Genomic DNA, 18,600 nt, shown 5'->3' with positions numbered 1-18,600 from the left:
ATGGAAGAGTCTGATGCCGCCTTGAAGCTCTGTAGCCGTCACAAACGAGCTTACTGTGAAAGAACGTTTTAGGAAATCGCAGCATATTGGAGGCTGCTGCAACATTTTACAGAGAGGCCTCAAGCTGACCCCGAGTGTCCCCACCTGTCACTTCTCAGGACGGAGATGGAGTTTCCTTCAAACGGTCTGAGAGGAAGGAGCTCATCGTGAAACTGTTGCTGGAGGAAATAACAGTGGCTTTAATTTGATTGGCTGCAATCCAACACTCGAGAATGAAGAAGCAAGATTCTTCTTCATATGAACTTTGGGTTTTGGGGTTTTGCCACTTCTCATTCACACTTGTATTTAGTATCTGTGGTTTACTGCCCTGCCTCTGATGAGTAATAACATGTCCACACATGTGCATCACAGTGATCTGGTGAAAGAGGAATGTCATTGTAAGCTTCTCATGAATTAGAAATAAGTAGTCACAGTACACAGGTTGGGGAACTGGAATAAACCAGCAGTGTTATGGTGTTTATTTCTGACAGATCCTTTCTGTTCCAGCTGTGTGCATCTGTTACAAATGATCCTGTGATCAGACGTATGTGACCAGTAGTTCACTGTGAGAGAAAGTGTGCTGTACTCTCTTTCACTACCTCTGCAACATCCTCCTCTCCTGCAGTCAGTAGACACGGCTTACATACACACCATCATGCTGTCTCTCCTAATAAACTTCATAATATTTGTCATTTTTAACATAACACTTTTAACTCTTTCTACAACATGTCCAAAAGACAAAAAAAAAAAAAAAGTCCAGGTAAGTCTCTGTCGGACACCAGTAGTGACTTTACATAAACGTTTGACATGTGCACAATGAAATAACACATTGAAGCACACACATATGAAACATGACTGACGTAGAATTTCTGTGTTACTGCTGACAATCAGAAAACACACTAGTGTTGGTAACAAGGGTCCAGAAAAAAGAAGAGGAGCAACATTTTCACATGGAGTAGATAATGAAAATCATTAGCTGGGAGGAACTTCTTTAACAGTTCATAAAGACAATAATGCATGAATGTGCTGACAATACAAAAGGCTGCTGTGATGTATATTTTCATGAGTGTACATGGAACAAGACTGTTGGCAAAAACTTGGCAAAAGAAATCAGTCAAGTGTAAAGCTCAGCAAAAGTACGTTTTTTTATACTAGAATTTATCTCAAAGTTTTAGTGAATTGTAATTAAATGAAAAGTGTATCTTTGAAATTAGAATGCGTTCAATGGCTGTTGAACGCATTCAACTCTTATTAGTCACTGACTCAAATACATAGAAACTGCTGGAGGTGTCATTAATGCTATGAAGATATGATCTCCTCCTCAGGTTGAGTAGATTCTACAACACAACACTCTGTGGTCATGTTTTAAATCCCAGTGTGGAGACTCATAACTTGACTCAAATATTACAATCTCAGAGTGATGGAGAAGTTGTATGTCTGTATGTATTATACGGAGTCATTATTTCTTACCTTCAGCACCTCTCCCACAAATGTTCTTTTTGACTATCAGACAAAGCAAAAATAAATATGTGGACATATGTGAGATGAAATCAAAATATTGACCCTCACCTTCAGCATTTTCTATTTAACACATATACAGACCTCATGAGCGGCCAAATTAATACAGGTGAACTTTCCTCTTACTCATAAGACCGGTCTGGATGAAAATCAAACAACCACGAGCTTACTCATTTACAAGGTCGCCTTTAAACAAACTGCAGTGTTAGAACTAGATGAGATTAACCATGCTCTGTAAATGTTAAGCACCTCTGTGTGAAACACTGAGTCGTACCTCTGAGTCCAGCTGGGGACCCACTGGGTCATTTATCAGATTTCTGTCCACTTGCAGGTTTCAGAATCGGAGCGTCTCTGGTAGCAGCAGAAGTAAGGGTGGTGTTGTGATGTTAGAATTGTGAAATATTTTTTATAATATGTTTTTTTACATAATAGTATTTCTCGATTGCTCACAGACTATAACTGAGTCTATTAGCTAAACATCCCAAACCATGACGCCATCTATCAAAAGACTATAAACACTATTCTCCTGTATTCTCCAATGGATCCACAAAGAGTTTTTTGTTCATTGGTTTATATTGTAAATACGTTGGAATCATTTTACTGTAGTCTACATTCTTTATCAGTTGCACATTCTTACTTTTTTTAAAATTATTTTACTTTTTCACTCATTGATTCATTGTGTAAAAAGGTTGATCTGCAGGAAAACAATGAGCGCTATGATTCATTACAGTAGCAGGTTTTTATGGCAGTGTTTTAAATGGATCTCACCTTTGTATAATAGTGTTTGCTGTATGTAAAGGCTTCTTTTGTGCACTTGCACAAGATAAGATGCAAGATAAAATGGTTTTAAGCAATAAAGAAAAACTAACATTTATTTAAAGGACTGTTTAGCCTCTTTTAGCTCGTTGTTTTGATACAGTGAAATAGTTACAGTCCTCTGCAGTTTTGACATTTATTAAACTCAAATTTGAAAGCTGTTACAGGCGTACTTGAAAATATGGTTAAAAAAGAACTTTCATATGTTGTATCAGAGGATAGTGATGCTAATGGCTCTGTCACCTCAGTATTGTCAGAAGCCGCCTCTGGTGTGGCACAGTAACAGGATGGACACAAGAACATACAAAAAAATCTTATTTTTTTATCATAGGAATATTGTATCTGCTGCTCAATTAACAATCAAGATATAAACAGCTTCTGGAAAAATCTTTACTCCCCTGAGAATCTTTGACATGTTATAATGCATCCATATCAAGCCAAGTCAAAAATGTATCTTGAGATCAGGTGTTTTTATGCATGTGTAAACTCATGAAATGAACATAGAAAAAGAAAGATTATGTCCTGATGAAAGCATCATTCAATGAAACTAGCAGCTATATTATTTTGAATTTGGTAGGAAGAGTAAGAGGCCATAATATCTCTATCACAAATCCAAACTGTGTGTTTTGCAGTGAATGTTGCTCTGTAATCTAATTCAATAAATAACAGCCCAACAACAAGACAGGAATGTTAATGAAAACTGGGCATCCTAGAAAACAGGCTCATGTGCTCCAATTATGCCTTGAGTTCAGGTTAGGGTCACACCGTCACCCAGGCTTCAACTCTACCACTTTTATCAATCGTTTGCAATCTTTCCTAACACTAAATACAGTATTCAACTGTTTTTCTGAAGAATTATAAATTCTCGTGAAATTTAGACTAATTATGTAACTATGTTCAGGCACTGGAGTTCTGAACTCTGACAGCTGTTTGTGTTGAAAATGCTGTTCCAAAGAAGACACAGACAAAAGATGAAAGAAACAGACTTTGTGGTTTTATGTCCTCGTCAACGGACCTTTCTCTCTTTTCCACAGCTGTCATTTTTGTCCGCTTCACAAAATAGACAAAATTACAAAGCCAGCCTCCCTTTCATTCCATCTCACTGTCTATTTCTTTTTTTCCCCCACACTCTGCTGCTGCTGATAAAGACTGAGAGGAAGCCAGATTGGACGACAGTGGCTGCAGTACAACAAACAGTCTGTATCCACATTACAGGGAACACTGACAGGTGTGTGCTCCGATTCTCACTTCCCTGTATAAACACACTGAAAGACACCCACCCTCACTTAGCAGTATTTACATGCTCCCTGGGACATGCTGCTCACACATGGTGGTGCGCTACATGGGATCAAACGCTCACTGTTTACTTGTGTTTGTCTTTCTCTATTGTTTGTGAGGTTTAAAGGATTGCAGAGGAAGAAGATGTGAAAACACACACCGCCTTAACATTTTTGTTGGTCTTTCCTCTGCAGCTGATAGGATTTTTACAAAACTTTGGGAGATGAAGGTTCAAATTCCAGCATTTGTAACACTGTTCTTCTTGTAAATAGGTCAAGCCCGTAACATTGTGACAACGTCTTATATTGCTAGAGAAGCAGGCCAAATGAAAATACAAAAAAAAAACAAGTACGATGAGAGAAGAAAAAGAAAGAAAATGCACACACAAAAAAGAGGGGAGAAGGTAGGTTAATAAGTATCCCTAAAAGGAATGAGAGTGTGGGAAGGCCCAAGAAGAAGAGGGGACTGTTGCTACATAAATAAATACCTTCAGAGCTATTAGTGTGTGTGCCAGCTCAGTGAGGACAGATTAAACCAAGAACAGAGAGGATGGATGAAAAGAAAAGGATGAAATATTATTAAAAATAGTACACTGGGTGTCTATTTCTTCTGCAAGAATATGTATCAAAGTATTTTATAATGATAATGGTCCATAAACATTTGAATCAGGATTGGGTTTAAAATTAGAGCATGTTACCATTAGAGCAAGAAAAATCTGAGCTTTAGAGAAAAGATTAAAAAAAAAGAATATATATATTTTTATATATCTGTCTGGTATTTTATGCTAAAAATGTAGGCTGGATGTATCAAAATTCTTATAATCTCATAATGAATTGTTAAAGGAATTAGCACCAGAGTGAGGACCAGAGGCAGGGGGCCAGTAATGTGGGATAACTATATGCAGCAGTCAGAGCTGTGCATGGGTGTGGTGGCCCCTTCTATTTAAACATTTTGTAAAATATGCTTATTTGGTTTCTTTCCAACACAGAGATGAGAAGTTTGATACCACTTTCATGTCCATATGTTAAGGACGTAACTGGGGTCAGGAGGCAGTTAGCATAAAGACACAAGGTAGTGGTAAAAAGCTAGCGTGGGTATCTCCTTCATTTAAAAATTAGCCTGCCAGCCTCACTAAAGCTAACTAATTTAACATGTTGTATTATGAACACGAGTTTATTCATCTGCCCAGCACTTCTGTGCCGTATCCCTGCTAGTCGTCTGCTAATTTACCTGTGACAGCAAAACTGTAGGTAATGACATCACTCCTCTGTTTTTCGCCAATAAATAGTTCTATAACTAACTCCCTTTAACAACACATGGTCATTTTTACATTTATACATGTGCACAGATTAAAACAAATAGCTGTAACCTGTACATTAGTGAGCTGAAGAGGTGTTAGCAGGTGTATTTCTTGTTTTACTTTGGACAGAAGCTTGGACCAAGCTAGCTACTTTCTCACTGCTTTCCGTATTTACGCTAAACTAAGCTAAGCTAAGCTAATTTGGCTCCAGCTCCTATTTAACGCACACTGAGTGGTATCTGTCTTCTCGCTCAAAAGTGGGCAAGAAGGCAAGAAAGCAAAAAACCGTATTACCCAAAATATTGAAACCCAAAACACATTCAGGTGAAAAATCTCATAGTTTTGAAGAAATGCCAAAAACAGTACGCGCTCAGAAATTTCAATTCTATTTGTCAGGGATTAGGCTGATATAAGAGTAAGACTTAGTGTTGCTCACATATAGCAGAAGCCCAGAATTAGCTTGTAAATTTTTACATTTGGATTGGTTGCAGGAGGAACAGAAGGAAGATAAGCATTTTCAATGTTGGTGTGCAATTGTGCGTGTGTGTGTGTGTGTGTGTATTTCTACCCAGCTTTGTTGTTTGTGTGTATGCAGCAACGGCATCTATTTGAGAACCTTTATAATCACAGCCTGGGTAATTTCCGCTTCTTTTCTGGTCCCACCATTTCTCCTCATCTCATCTCGTCTGTCCTTTATTCTCTCCCTCCAGCGTCAGTCACGACCAGACACTCAGGTTAACAGGCATACGGCACAGTGTTGATGGCAGTATTGACGCAATGATGCTGAGTCACAGAAGCATTTGTACGTGAGTGTGTGTGTCTGAGTGTGTGTGCACGATGAGGGGTACAGATGCAAACCAGCCATCTGTTCTTATGTCTTCGTCAGAGTAAATAACATTTGTTCAGAGAAGATGTCCATGTTCCCTTTTAGCGCACTGAGCTGGGCTTGAAACGTACCTGTGTTGTCAAGTTCAGGTAAATTATGTTGAATGACCAGGAAGTCAAATCAGATCAAGTCAAGTCAAACTAGACTACAAGACCAACCAAGTCATTTCAAATTACTCACATCTAGTGATCCAGTACGCACGTCATATCATCTGAAGCCATGTCTAGTCAAATGGAGTAACCTCAAAACAAGCCGAGTTGATCAAGTCAAGACGCTTCTAGTCACTTCAAATTAAATCAAGTCATGCCAAGTCACTTCAAGTCTCTTTATGGTCTCTTCAAGTAACTTCAAGCTGGGTCACATCAAGTCAAGCGAAGTTAAGTACCTTCAAGTCGACTTTCTTCTAATAATGTCGAGTAAAATGTAAAAAACAACCCAAAACTTAAGACACATCAATTCAAGTAAACTCAAGTAAACCAATTCAAATATTTTTTTGTATTGAGAAGAGAAGAAGAAAACTCAGGAGAAACAAGTTGATACATGATGTACATGATATTTAAAAACATGTAATGCCTTTGTTGCTTGAACAACTAGCTGAGAAATATTGTCCTCCCTTTCCTCTTGATGATCCCTTTCTGCAATCCTCTTCAAGACTCACTCTCAGCTAAATTAATCAACACTTTGTCTAAATATCCTTCACACTAAATAAATCCCCTCAAACCTGTGTTGATAGTGTGGGTGGATAGTTTTACTTGCATGCCTGTAACTTGCATGTTGTCATTTAAACATGCAGTAATTGAAATAGCAAACATTCTTTCCAATTGTAACATGCAAATTGTAGTAAGGTTATTATAGGGTATTAACTCTGCTACAAAAGCAATGCCTTCATCTGTTGCAACCACAACACCTCCACATTTGACAGCCAGTCATCTCAACTTTGGCATTTAGAATCATCACAGGTGTGGTGTAAAGATCATCATTGCCACGTGTCTGATCTCACCAGTAGAACTCGTATCCCAAAAGTGCCACGTCTTTGCTCATAGGGCATTAAAATGTAGTCTGGCCTTAAGAACAATCTTCTGGGAACCAGTATGGCTTGTGGGCTCATGTCTCATGAGTCCATCACATGACTGCAGTGAAGTTTAGTGGGTCTGGCTCCCAGAAAAAAGGGAGAATGTGTCATATCAGAACAAGAATCTGTAGTTTTCATTATTTAATCTGTTGCTTGCACGACTTATACCAGCACAAGTGGAGAGCTTGTAATGAAATGCGTGACTGCCATGAAAGGCCCTGAAGAAGAAGATGAGGATGTGGACCCTTAGACGCTAAACTCTTCTCTATATTAAGACAGACACACACACACACACACACACACACACACACACACACACACACACACACACACACAGAGGAATGCAAAAGATCATATCAAATAAGCCTGTAAATGGAAATAAAAATTCACTTGCACGCAATCTCTCATGTGCACCCCCCCCCCCCCCCCCCCCCGCCGCCGCCATGCACACACACACAGTTGTGTTTCCATCACTTCAGATGACATTGAATTTTGTTACATTAATTTCCTCCTCAACCTTATTTTAACTGTCTTCACCCTGAAATTGGAAGATTTACGTTGTTTGTCCCCAAAAGGAAGGCGAGTGCCTGCAATGTACCTGTGTAAACAGATTTAAGTCCCCACAACATGACTAATACAAGTATACACACAGTAGGACACACCCTGGGGTGTCTCGGAAAGCAACAAAGGTTAGCTGTCAGGAGTGGGCGGTGGGCAGAGCAGTCATGTGCTGTATGTGTGTTCGTTTGAGTGTGTGTGTGTGGCCAGCTAACACAAGTGTGTGTGTGTACATGTGCGTGTAGGTTTTTATGAGTGTTTGTAGATGCTGGGAAGGAAAATGAATATCACAATATGCTGACAGATGGTTGGACAGAGCTGATACCCACAGCAGGAACTGGCCTTTATTAATTCATGTGTCAGCTTAAAACATTGTGGCTTCCATTCCAATCACTTTGGACGGATATGAAATTATTAGAAATTATAGAGACGACAGATAAGACATCAATTTAACCAGCAATAGACAATTCACATGTGCGGAAATCAGATAAGATGTCCTCGCTGTTTTTGTTTAAGCAACATAAATCAGCAGGCAACACACAATCATTTGACTGGCACATTTAATAGCCTACACTTTTTCAGCCTGAACAAAGCAGATATCATTACTGAATAATCACATTTTATCTCTTAAAATATCTGCCACTGCCTTGAGTGTCAGCCACTAAAATATTCCACAACCTTTAATTATCAAAATTAAAGAATAAACACACCTCAAAGTGGTCATGCTGTTGCAATGCTGTGGTTCAAGTTATCTTGATGAGGTTTGAAATGAGTCCAAAGAAACACGCAGCTGCCCTCTTCTGGTTAAAACGTGTACTGTCATTTTTAAAGACTTTTTAAATTGGCCATAACTCCGTGAGTGTTGTATCTCAATAATGTGTAATTTAAGTTTGACAGAAAGTGGCTCAATTTCGAGCATCTTCTCATCAAAGTCAGATTTTTGCTGAAAATTAACAAATATTAAACAGGATGGAGTGCTGTTGTCTGTGCAGGGCCTGTCAGAGGCATTTTAGTGATAAACAAATGCCATATCAGGGTGTCAAGACTTTCTTGCTCATTAGTACCTGTCGCTCTCTTTCTGTGACATTCCACATACACTGAACATAAATGGACACGTGAATTCAAACATGCTAAACATGTGGGTCAATACATGCTTCACGGGCTATGACATGGTTGTGTCAAGAACTTTATTTATCTTTTTATTCATTTTTATCTATCTAATCTTTTTAATTAATTGATTAATTAATTTTATTTTCTAAAATATTCCCCTCTATAAGTTACTGAAGCACTGAGGACAATTGAAGTCACATACTTGGTATTTTTCCTGGGAAATTGCAACCTACAATTAAAAATATGCATATTTTGGGAATTTTACATGCTGATTTCAGTATTTATTGTCTTGATATGTTTAAATCTGAATGCTTATGAGCCAGGGAAAATATGTAGATAACTAGGCTATTAATAATTCTGTATTTTTCCATCTGAATTTTATATCTGGCAGTGTACAGTGGCAACATTGAGACATTCATGTTGTAAAAATAAGATTATGTAATTAACCAAGTAAGAAAATATATACTTCAGGGCCTTATTTAATAGATTTTTAAAGGGACATGGACTAATGACCTAAGTCCATGTCCATGGACTAATGACCTTAGTCCATGTCCATGACTAATGACCTGTATACAGACTCTTTACTCTTTCTACATACATTTACAGTCTCTGACTATGATTATATGTTTGTATATGTTTATATTTGAATCACAAATTATAGAAGTGTATGTCTAAATAAACTTTTTCTGCTACTTGAAACCAAATGTAAAGTTTTTCTGCCTTCACCCAGCGTATATCCAACCATGAAAGTGACAACTGTTTTGAGATAACATATATTCTATCAGGCTGCACGCTGTCAGATGTGTAAGGTAATAAACTTGGTGTGTTTCATCAGCCTGAGTGTTCAGGATGTGGTAACATGCCGCACCCTGCTTACAAAATCAGAGCAGAGCAGTAAAGCAGATCTCCTCTGAGGCTCTAGGGGGCGCTGTGACATTTACACACTTTTATTGCTGGCGTTTATTGCCGGAAGTAAATCCTGCTCGTCGGAGGAAAAACATCAGAACATGTGAATGTATTTGGATATCCATGTGTCACCGACTTCAGTGAAATAACAGATTTTAAAAACACCGAAAAGTTAAAGCTAACCGTCAGCAGCCATGGGCAAAAAAGGCAAGAATGAAAAGAAGGTGAAGGGAGCGGAGAAGACTGCTGCCAAGATGGAGAAGAAAGTTTCAAAGAGGTCCAAACGAGAAGAGGTAACATTGAACCTGTGCTGGACTACATGTTTAACATTTAATATTAATATTTCTACTTAGAGCTGATAGTTAACATGTTGTGAAAGCTGGTGGTTTGCTAAAAACTGTCAACTCTCAAACCAAATCAATGCAAGACGACAACATACAATATTACTGGGACCTATAACATTAAAGAGCTCCTTCATGCATGTTTTAAACTGTATTTAATTGACTGTACTTTCTATAAGAATTTGTGTTTCATACAGTTTTCCACAAAAAAACTTAAATTATCTTAAAATCTTTTAAACTAAATCTCCTCCTCCCTTGATGAATATGTTCGCCCTGTCGCTTCAGCTGCTTTTGTTGGACAATATATTGTCCCAGAAATAATGAAATAATGGTGATAAACGATATTATTATCATTTGAAGATCATTTTATGCCACAATTGCAGTTGACATGATACAATTGGTTCAAACACCATACTTACCTATTTTGGAGGTGCTGGGGAGAATTTTGAGTTGTGTTTGGGACCATTTTTATGAGTGAGTGTGATGCTCACAAAAGAATGGATCTTATGAGTTAAATAGTTCATATACACATCAGTCCTTTTCAAATGTGCCACAACCACAGCAGCAAAACTCAGGAGAGACCCAGCAGCCACACATTTCTCCACTCGCTGTTTAGTAGCAGCTGAGATTGTCACTACAATGAGAATAGATAGTCCACCTTAAAGTTTGGTCCACCTTAAGTGAGCTTTTCTCGAGTACCAGTTTTAATAAACCTCATCTCATAAGTTCAACTGTTGGACACAAGATGTCTCTTTCCACATCACACTGGTTTAAGTTGAATATTGGACCAGGATTGGCTCCAAACTAGTTGTGATGTCACAAATCCTGCTGGTAGGCCCCTCCCCTTAAAAATCTGATTTCCAATGAGCTCAGAGAAACTTTCCACTTTCAGCAGATGAATGCTTCTAGTGTCAAACTCTGCACATACATCATTCTGCACAGTGAAGCTCAAACATCCAACTGAAGGAACAAGAAGAAAAACATATAATTTATGAGTGGAGAGACATTCACAATCTTCTTTTTTCCTCTTTCTTCCCTGTCTCTAGGAGGATTTGGAAGCTCTAATTGCTGAATTTCAGAGTCTGGATGCAAAGAAGACCCAGGTTGTAGAAACAACATGTCCACCTCCATCACCAAGGTGAAACAACTTTAACTTTATTGTCTTTATGGAGTGAACACACACACAGACTAGAACATGAAACATTATCCAACACATAACACCAATGACCCTTCTAGCCATTAACTGTGTCAGCCTCACACAGCCTCTTCTTATTCTTATTAAACCCAGTAATACCAAAAGGTACGTTTTTTCATTGTGTTTAGCAATGTCGCAAAGTAAATGCTTTCTGGAGGGAGGTTAAAAGAGCAATACAGAAGATTACATCTAAAGAGATTCCTATGGAACCTGGTTTCTTTATTTTAGGATTATATCCAAAAGGTCACAAGTTCCTTAAGAGTGAACAAACACTGATAAATATTTGTCTTCTACATGCTAAGAGATCAATTGCAATGTTTTGGAAAAAAACTTGTAGTCCAAGTATGACTTTTTGGGCCAGGCAAATGCTCTTCACCTTACCTCTTGAAAAAATAACATACATACAAAAAGGGAAGCAAGGTTTGTTTGAAAAAATATGGGGATCTTTTACTGTATTTATAAAAAGTTTAGATCTAACAGAGGATGTAGAGAGTGAATAAAACTGATGTATGTGATATCATAATTAGTGATGAAATTGAGAAAGGAAATACCCCTAATTGTCTTCTATATCTATAATTGTATTTGTCTGAGAAGATGTTCTTTTGTAATGTTGGTCAGTTTGTATATGTTGATATGGTGTGATTGCATGTATGTGATGTAAGCTGACCTATCCTGAAAAATGTTCAATAAATATAATGTTGGAAAAAAAACCCAAAAAACCCAGTAATACCAGAAAAGATAACGAGAGTTGTAGAAAAGTGTAGTACGTTTTCCACACACCCCAAAACTCTTTATCATCTGGGAGAAGTACAGTTGTTGCTTGGCTTATATACTGATTGTCTTCTCTTTTGTCCCGTCATTCTTTTCAGATTGAGCGCGTCTTTGTCTGCCCATCCTGAGAAAGATGAACTCATCCTGTTTGGAGGAGAATTCTTCAATGGAAAGAAGGTAGTAAAAAGTGTTTCTGTGCATTATTCTGATTTAATAAACAGTTTACTTTGCACACACACACACACACACACACACACACACACACACACACACACACACACACACACACACACACACACACAGAAAGATATGGAAAGTAGCAATGGCAGCTTCTTTAACATGTTCTCGCTGTAAACAATTGTTCAGCTGAGATTTGAGATCACTAATTCTTTCTTCTTCTTCTTTTTTTTCTCCAGACATACCTGCACAACGATCTGTTCTTCTACAACATCAAGAAGAACAGCTGGGTTAAGTCAGAGATCCCCAACCCTCCTCCACCACGCTGTGCTCACCAGGTACACCACTCCCTCACAGCAGACCATCCTCAGGCCACTTTTTGGTGCACGCTCCGGTAACATTTCAGCTCACATTGATAATGTATCTACCAGAAAGCACCACCTTCTCCACTATTTCCTCCCTAATCCTGTGTCAGGTATCAGCAGCAGTTTTATTTCATTTCTGTAACATCACTTCAAAGCAAGCAAAAAAAAAAGTTCTTGATCACTCATGTAATTCTTCATTTCAACCACAAGAGGGCACACTGCTGTAGCAAAAATGAGGGGAATCTTTGAAACTTATCAGCAATGTCATCACGGCTGATGGACTGTTGCAAGAAAAGCAATTACATCTGAGGACATCAAACCTCTTTATGTCGCTCTGTTTAAGCAGCACTCTTCCTCTTCCTTCCCTCTGTGCCTCACCGCTACTCCCCCTCCTCTTCCTCCTCCTGTCTCACTCCCTCTCAGGCGGTGGCAGTTCCCCAGGGTGGAGGCCAGCTCTGGGTGTTTGGGGGAGAGTTTGCCTCACCAAACGGGGAACAGTTCTACCACTACAAGGACCTCTGGGTGCTTCACCTGGCTACAAACACCTGGGAGAACATCAAGTAAGTGTGTAGAGTCATGAAAGTAGATGGAATGATGAAGGCTGGGTGAATGGAAGTCACAGCTAGTAGATTTTATTGTGTGAATACAGGAACCTGGTTAGTAATATATCTGATTAAGCCCCTTGAGTGTTGGGTGTCGTTGACATTTAATTGTAATTTTTGAATGTTTCCAGAGCGACTGGTGGTCCATCAGGGCGCAGCGGCCATCGGATGGTCCTCAGCAAGAGACAGCTGCTGGTGTTTGGAGGTTTCCACGAGAGCACCAGGTATGCACACTATTACTGAATAATAATTAAAAAATTACTATTAGTGTGTATAATAATGAGGATGGTGTGAAAGGTATGTATAATGGGTGAAGGGAAACACCCTCTTCTGAGTAATGTTAATTGAGATGCTACCACTAATTTAAGTTTCATCTGTTATAGTCAGTATATCACATTTATTAAACCAGATTCATTTATAGGGACATGTAGAGACTGGTGGTATAAAATAAGGGTTAGAAATGTAACTAAAATACATATTCACAAGGTGTTGTTCTTACACAGTTTTTGTACAAATAACACAAATGAAATAAAACATGTTGATTGGAACATGTTAAGTGCTTTTCGGCAAATTTTCTTACTTTTGCAGACAGCCAGATTAACTGTTTCCCCCTGTTTCCAGTCATTATGCCAAGCTAAATCAGATTTAATGCACAGGCATGAAAGTGCTGTCAATCTTCTCATAACTCAGCAAGAAAATGAATTATTTTTCATTTGTTAATGTAGTAGAATTCTATAGGTTTATCTATTATGATGAAAGCAGTATCCTTTATGTGGGAAAGCCATGACCTCACCAAGTAATGAGCTCAAGTTTAAATTCTGAGTCTCTACCTGCCATTTAAAGCCATTCATGTGTGGTAGCTTCACGCAGCTTGAAGTTTCAGGTTCGCTAAAGTGCTAACCTTTTAGCAACAGATCATAAAGTTGAAGCTTTATAACCTCGTACGCTCATAAATGTGTCAAACCCTTCAGTTCTCTTTTCTCTCCTCCTCTTTCAGGGATTTTATCTACTACAACGATGTCTACTCTTTCTCTTTGGACACTTTCTCCTGGTCACGCCTCTCTCCGTCAGGCACCCCCCCATTGCCGCGCTCCGCCTGTCAGATGACCTCCATGCCCGACGGCTCGGGTGTCATCATCTATGGGGGATACTCTAAAGTGGTATGTGTGTGTGTTTGTAGTCTGATGCTGTGAGTGTGTTTTCTGTAATGTTGTGTGCCTAATAATCATGTTTGTGTTCATGTAGAGAGTCAAAAAGGATGTGGAGAAGGGGACCATCCACTCTGACATGTTCCTCCTGAAGCGAGATGGCAAAGAGGGCCAAGGTACATAAAAAAAGAGCGACTACAATATTTCAACTCATGCATTATCATTATTCTATTTTGTGATTTTTCTGTATCTCTCTATTCTCCAGAGAAGTGGTCGTGGTCCAGGGTGAGCCCTTCTGGCAGCAAGCCTCCTCCTCGCTCTGGTTTCTCCATAGCGGTGGGTCCAGCCGGGCGGGCGGTGCTCTTTGGAGGGGTTTGTGACGAAGAAGAGGAGGAGACGCTGGAGGGCGACTTTTACAACGACATCTACCTGTACGACACGGTGAAGAGCCGCTGGTTCCCCGGTCAGCTCAGGGTGAGGCGAGACCACTTTATAGACCACTTGTTGACTCTGAGCTCAACAACACTCTTTACACACTGGTGTCATCCCTCTGTGCAAGTGTATCTTCAGTTCTCTTCACGGTGCATTGCCCCTGTTTACATTCGTGTGCTGTCGACTGTTTCACATTGATTGGAGATGTCTCTTGCCCGAGCTTGTGGACTAGCAGACTTTTTCAGCTGATCGGTTAGGTAGATTTATTTAGATCTTCAGCTGCTACTGTTGGTGTACCACAGTTGTTGGTGTACCACATTCATATCTTCACTACTACAACAATAACAAGGCTTGCAACTTTATCTTTCAGCACACTTTTGACTCACTGTACAAACCCACCTTCAGGCCTGTCACGATAACTACTTTTTTTGGACGATATATTGTCTCGGAAATAATCGTGATAAGCGATATTATTGTCATTTGAAGATCATTTTATACCACTGATATTATAATAATATATAATAGCATAATGATGCAAGGGGTCGGGGGTGGGATTGGAGAGTGACAACGAGGTTAGAAACCTATGAGGCTAGTTGCTTGAGGCTACATTAGCCGCTACTACCATAACACACCTGAATCTGTGCAGTTAGTAGGGCCAAGTTGCATTGTGGGTAATGTAGGAGACAAGTTTTGACAAGGAGGATGACACATGGACTAGAAAAAGAATATATCTGGTTCTGCTGCATCATTCTTGATCCTTATATATATATATATATATATATATATATATTTTTAACTCTATTGTGAATCCAACAATTACAGGTGTGCGATGCTAAATCAGTGGAGTACTATTTTGAACACTTTGCTTATCGTTATTGTTATCTTATAAATGTTAGCGGACAAAGAGTTGGCCTTTGTATTTCTGATTTTAAAGGTTTGGTTTGTTGCCAATGTGAGGCCAGTTGTAAAGTTGTGAACAAGACCAACCAAGATGACTCACTATCACCTTTTAAATCAGCTAAGATTTTGTTGTTGTTGATTGCTTCAGACATCCATGAACTTCATTAGATTTTTATATTCACCTCCTCCTTTAAAAGGACAATATGAAGACTCACCTTTTAATGTTGGCACTTGTTGACTGTGATTAATCTGTGTTGAAGGACTGCCGTTCATCGTTTGGTTTTGTTTCTTTCCGTCCGTCCTGTCCAGGGCAACAAGACTGAGAAGAAGAAACGACGGAGGGGGAAGAAGGGTGAAGCGGAGGGGGAGGGAGCGGAGGAACAGGAGGCGGGGGAGGAGGCGCCTCAAGGTCCCACGGAAGTCGTCAAGGAGATCGTCACAGAGGACGGCACAGTGATGACCATCAAGGAAGTGATCCCTGGAGCTGGGCAAGAGGAAGAGGAAGAGGAGGAGGATGAAGAGGAGGACGATGGTAAGATTACACAAATAAACACAAATAAACACAATTAAAAAAGAAGAAGTTATTGCCCCCAATTAGTAGATATATAAGAATAAAAGATATAGAGAGGTTGGATAATTACACATTTGTGTCTTTTTAAGTCTAGTTTTAAATGAATTCTTCTGACTTCAGATTCAGATATGTGTTGTTTATTTCTTCTTCCCCTCAGATTCGGCCTCGGCTCCCCTGGTGGAGCCCTGCCCGAGGTCCAGCGCCATGGCAGCGGTGCGTCAGGGCAAGCTCTTCCTGTACGGGGGGATGTTCGAGGTGGGCAGCCGCCAGTTCACCCTGAGCGACTTCTACTGCCTGGACCTGCACAAGATGGACCAGTGGGAGGTTTTAGTGGAAATTGATCCAAGTGAGTCAGCCAGTCAAACAAAAACATGTCACAGAGTGTGAAAAGAGCCACACACAGAGACAGAAAATGATCTGAAATGTAATCAGGTGCAGCTCAGCAGGCGGTCCCGAAACCAGCGTGATGCAGGAGAGGAGTCAGAGCTGCGATGAGACGGCAGAGATGAGTTCAAGGTTTCATTTGGATTAATGATTTGTTCTCCACAGAGATGCAGGAGTGGCTGGAAGAGTCTGACTCAGAGGAGGAGGAGGAGGAAGAGGAGGAGGAGGAGGGAGCGAAAGGAGCAGAAGGGGAGGAAGACGAGGAGGATTCTGAAGAGGAAAGCGAGGACGGGGAAGGCAAGGGATTATTTTACCTGTTTGTTATCTGTCTGTTTCTTCTCCTCTCATTTCTTTTTCATGAGGTTTATAATAAGCAACAAGCAGATCAGAACATACACCACATTACATGTTCAACAACATTTCAAACACGTGGAAATGTGACTAAACTTAAAGTTATTATGGTGTCAGTATGTGACTTTACACGCTAATTGCCTAATTTACATATGAGGACTTAGAAGTGTGGTAAGGAAAAATAAATAATTGCTAAATGATTTGTAACAGTGAAAAAATAAAATGAACTAGTAAAAGATCAACAGATGTGTAAAATAAAAAAAACAATAATAATGTTTTATCATAGGAAAGGAATGATAATCCTGCTGCTTTTTTTATCAACTGATTGGAGGCTCAGTTTTAATTATTTGACTGTATTATTTATTGATGTATTCAGTTTTATTTCCTTTGTCTTATAACCTTTTTACAGCTTAGTCAGATTTGAGACTTCAGTGTAAATCTGTGCCTGTATGCGTTACAGATATTTAAAAACGAGTTATTCAAATTGTATATATTTTATGTGTTTATGTAAAAAAAAAAAAAAAAAAAAGAATACTGGCCAACATGATTTCTTGATATTTAAACTCTTAAATAGCAATATCCATATCTGTATCAGTTGCTTTATAATCCCAATTTTTACCCCCTTGTGTGGGTCTAACACAAGCTGGATCTGACATTTCAAGTAATGCAACCAATTCAATCTTTTTACCTGTTAAAACCTGATCATTTTTCATATTTAACAAAGCTGTTTCCAATCCAAAGAAGATATTGTACATTTGTTTTCACCTTTTGACTACAGATGTGACCTGTGTAAAACAGCAGGTGTTAGACCCATCCTGTACATTTCAATTTCCTGTACCTAATCTAATTAGTAGGACACTGAAAGCAGAAACACTCCCTTAAAAGTGACACTGCATTTTAAGCTCACTGGCAGTCTCCTCTCCCATCAGCTGGACACTTTAAATAATAAGACATCAGGTTGTCATTTGACAAGAAAATAGCTGGATTGGATTGCATTTTGACCATGATTTGGTCAAAATCATTTGGTCAAAAATGCACCTTTAACCTCTCCACCTGACTGTGTGTTTTCAGATGAAGATGAGCACCCAGCGGTGCAGGAGGGGGAGACGGTGACGGATTACCAGGCTCGTACAGAGCAGTACTGGATAGGACTGGCACGCAACAACATGGGCCCAGACGTCAAAGACAAAAAGGTTGCCAAGGTGGCCCTCGCCATGGCTAAAGTCTTCTATGAAGACCAGTAGCGGGACACGCCAAATGTTGAGTGACTCTGTGTGCGTGTGTGTGTGTGTGTGTGTGTGTGTGCGTGCGTGCACGCGTGTGTGTGTGTGTGAAATATTTTTTACCTTATATACAACACTTGTAAATGTCTTTTGGACGGTGCTGCAAATATTTCAGTAATGTCAATGTTCATTTAAATTTAAAACGGAAAACACATGAATCAAATGAATTTGAATTTATTTTTAATTTGTGAGAATACCATCCAGTTTACTCACTGAGTCCACCACATAATATTTAACTCAACTGCAGGTGTCAGTTTTAAAACCAGTGTTTAAATACTTGGAGACACATTGTGGTGCAATCCAGCGTTAACATCAAGACATTTGGTTTTTGTGTCTGTCAGGACTGACTTATGTACATTGTACATACAAATCATGTTTCTTTGTTTACACACATTAAAAAAAACAACAGTTCTATAGCATTCCTCTTTCATTGTTGTATTGAAGCCAAAACAGCTATACAGTCAACATTTACTGTCGCCTGTGATTTATAACTAATTTGCTCCCTAAAACTTCAAGAATTACAACCAGCCCACACTTAAAACTGCATTCATTCATTATAATAATTGATTGGGTGATTTTTTTTTTTAATATTTCTTT

At 39.1% G+C, this 18,600-nt stretch overlaps 1 protein-coding gene across 1 annotated transcript; it reads left to right on the top strand.

Annotated features, from left to right (window-relative positions):
* The first annotated feature begins 9,577 nt into the window (after positions 1-9,577).
* On the top strand, positions 9,578-18,600 carry klhdc4 (kelch domain containing 4). Its single transcript, XM_053318610.1, has 13 exons — positions 9,578-9,776; positions 10,871-10,962; positions 11,889-11,967; positions 12,207-12,305; positions 12,756-12,892; positions 13,066-13,158; positions 13,932-14,094; positions 14,180-14,258; positions 14,348-14,556; positions 15,724-15,946; positions 16,143-16,331; positions 16,535-16,666; positions 17,792-18,600. The coding sequence occupies exons 1-13, from the start codon at positions 9,678-9,680 to the stop codon at positions 17,962-17,964; spliced, it is 1,767 nt and encodes a 588-aa protein (XP_053174585.1). The 5' UTR covers positions 9,578-9,677; the 3' UTR covers positions 17,965-18,600.

The sequence above is a fragment of the Scomber japonicus genome, chromosome 5, assembly GCF_027409825.1.
Source record: "Scomber japonicus isolate fScoJap1 chromosome 5, fScoJap1.pri, whole genome shotgun sequence".
Lineage (NCBI taxonomy): Eukaryota > Metazoa > Chordata > Actinopteri > Scombriformes > Scombridae > Scomber > Scomber japonicus.
The sequence above is the reverse complement of the archived record's forward strand: the minus strand, read 5'-3'. Positions and strand labels throughout refer to the sequence as shown.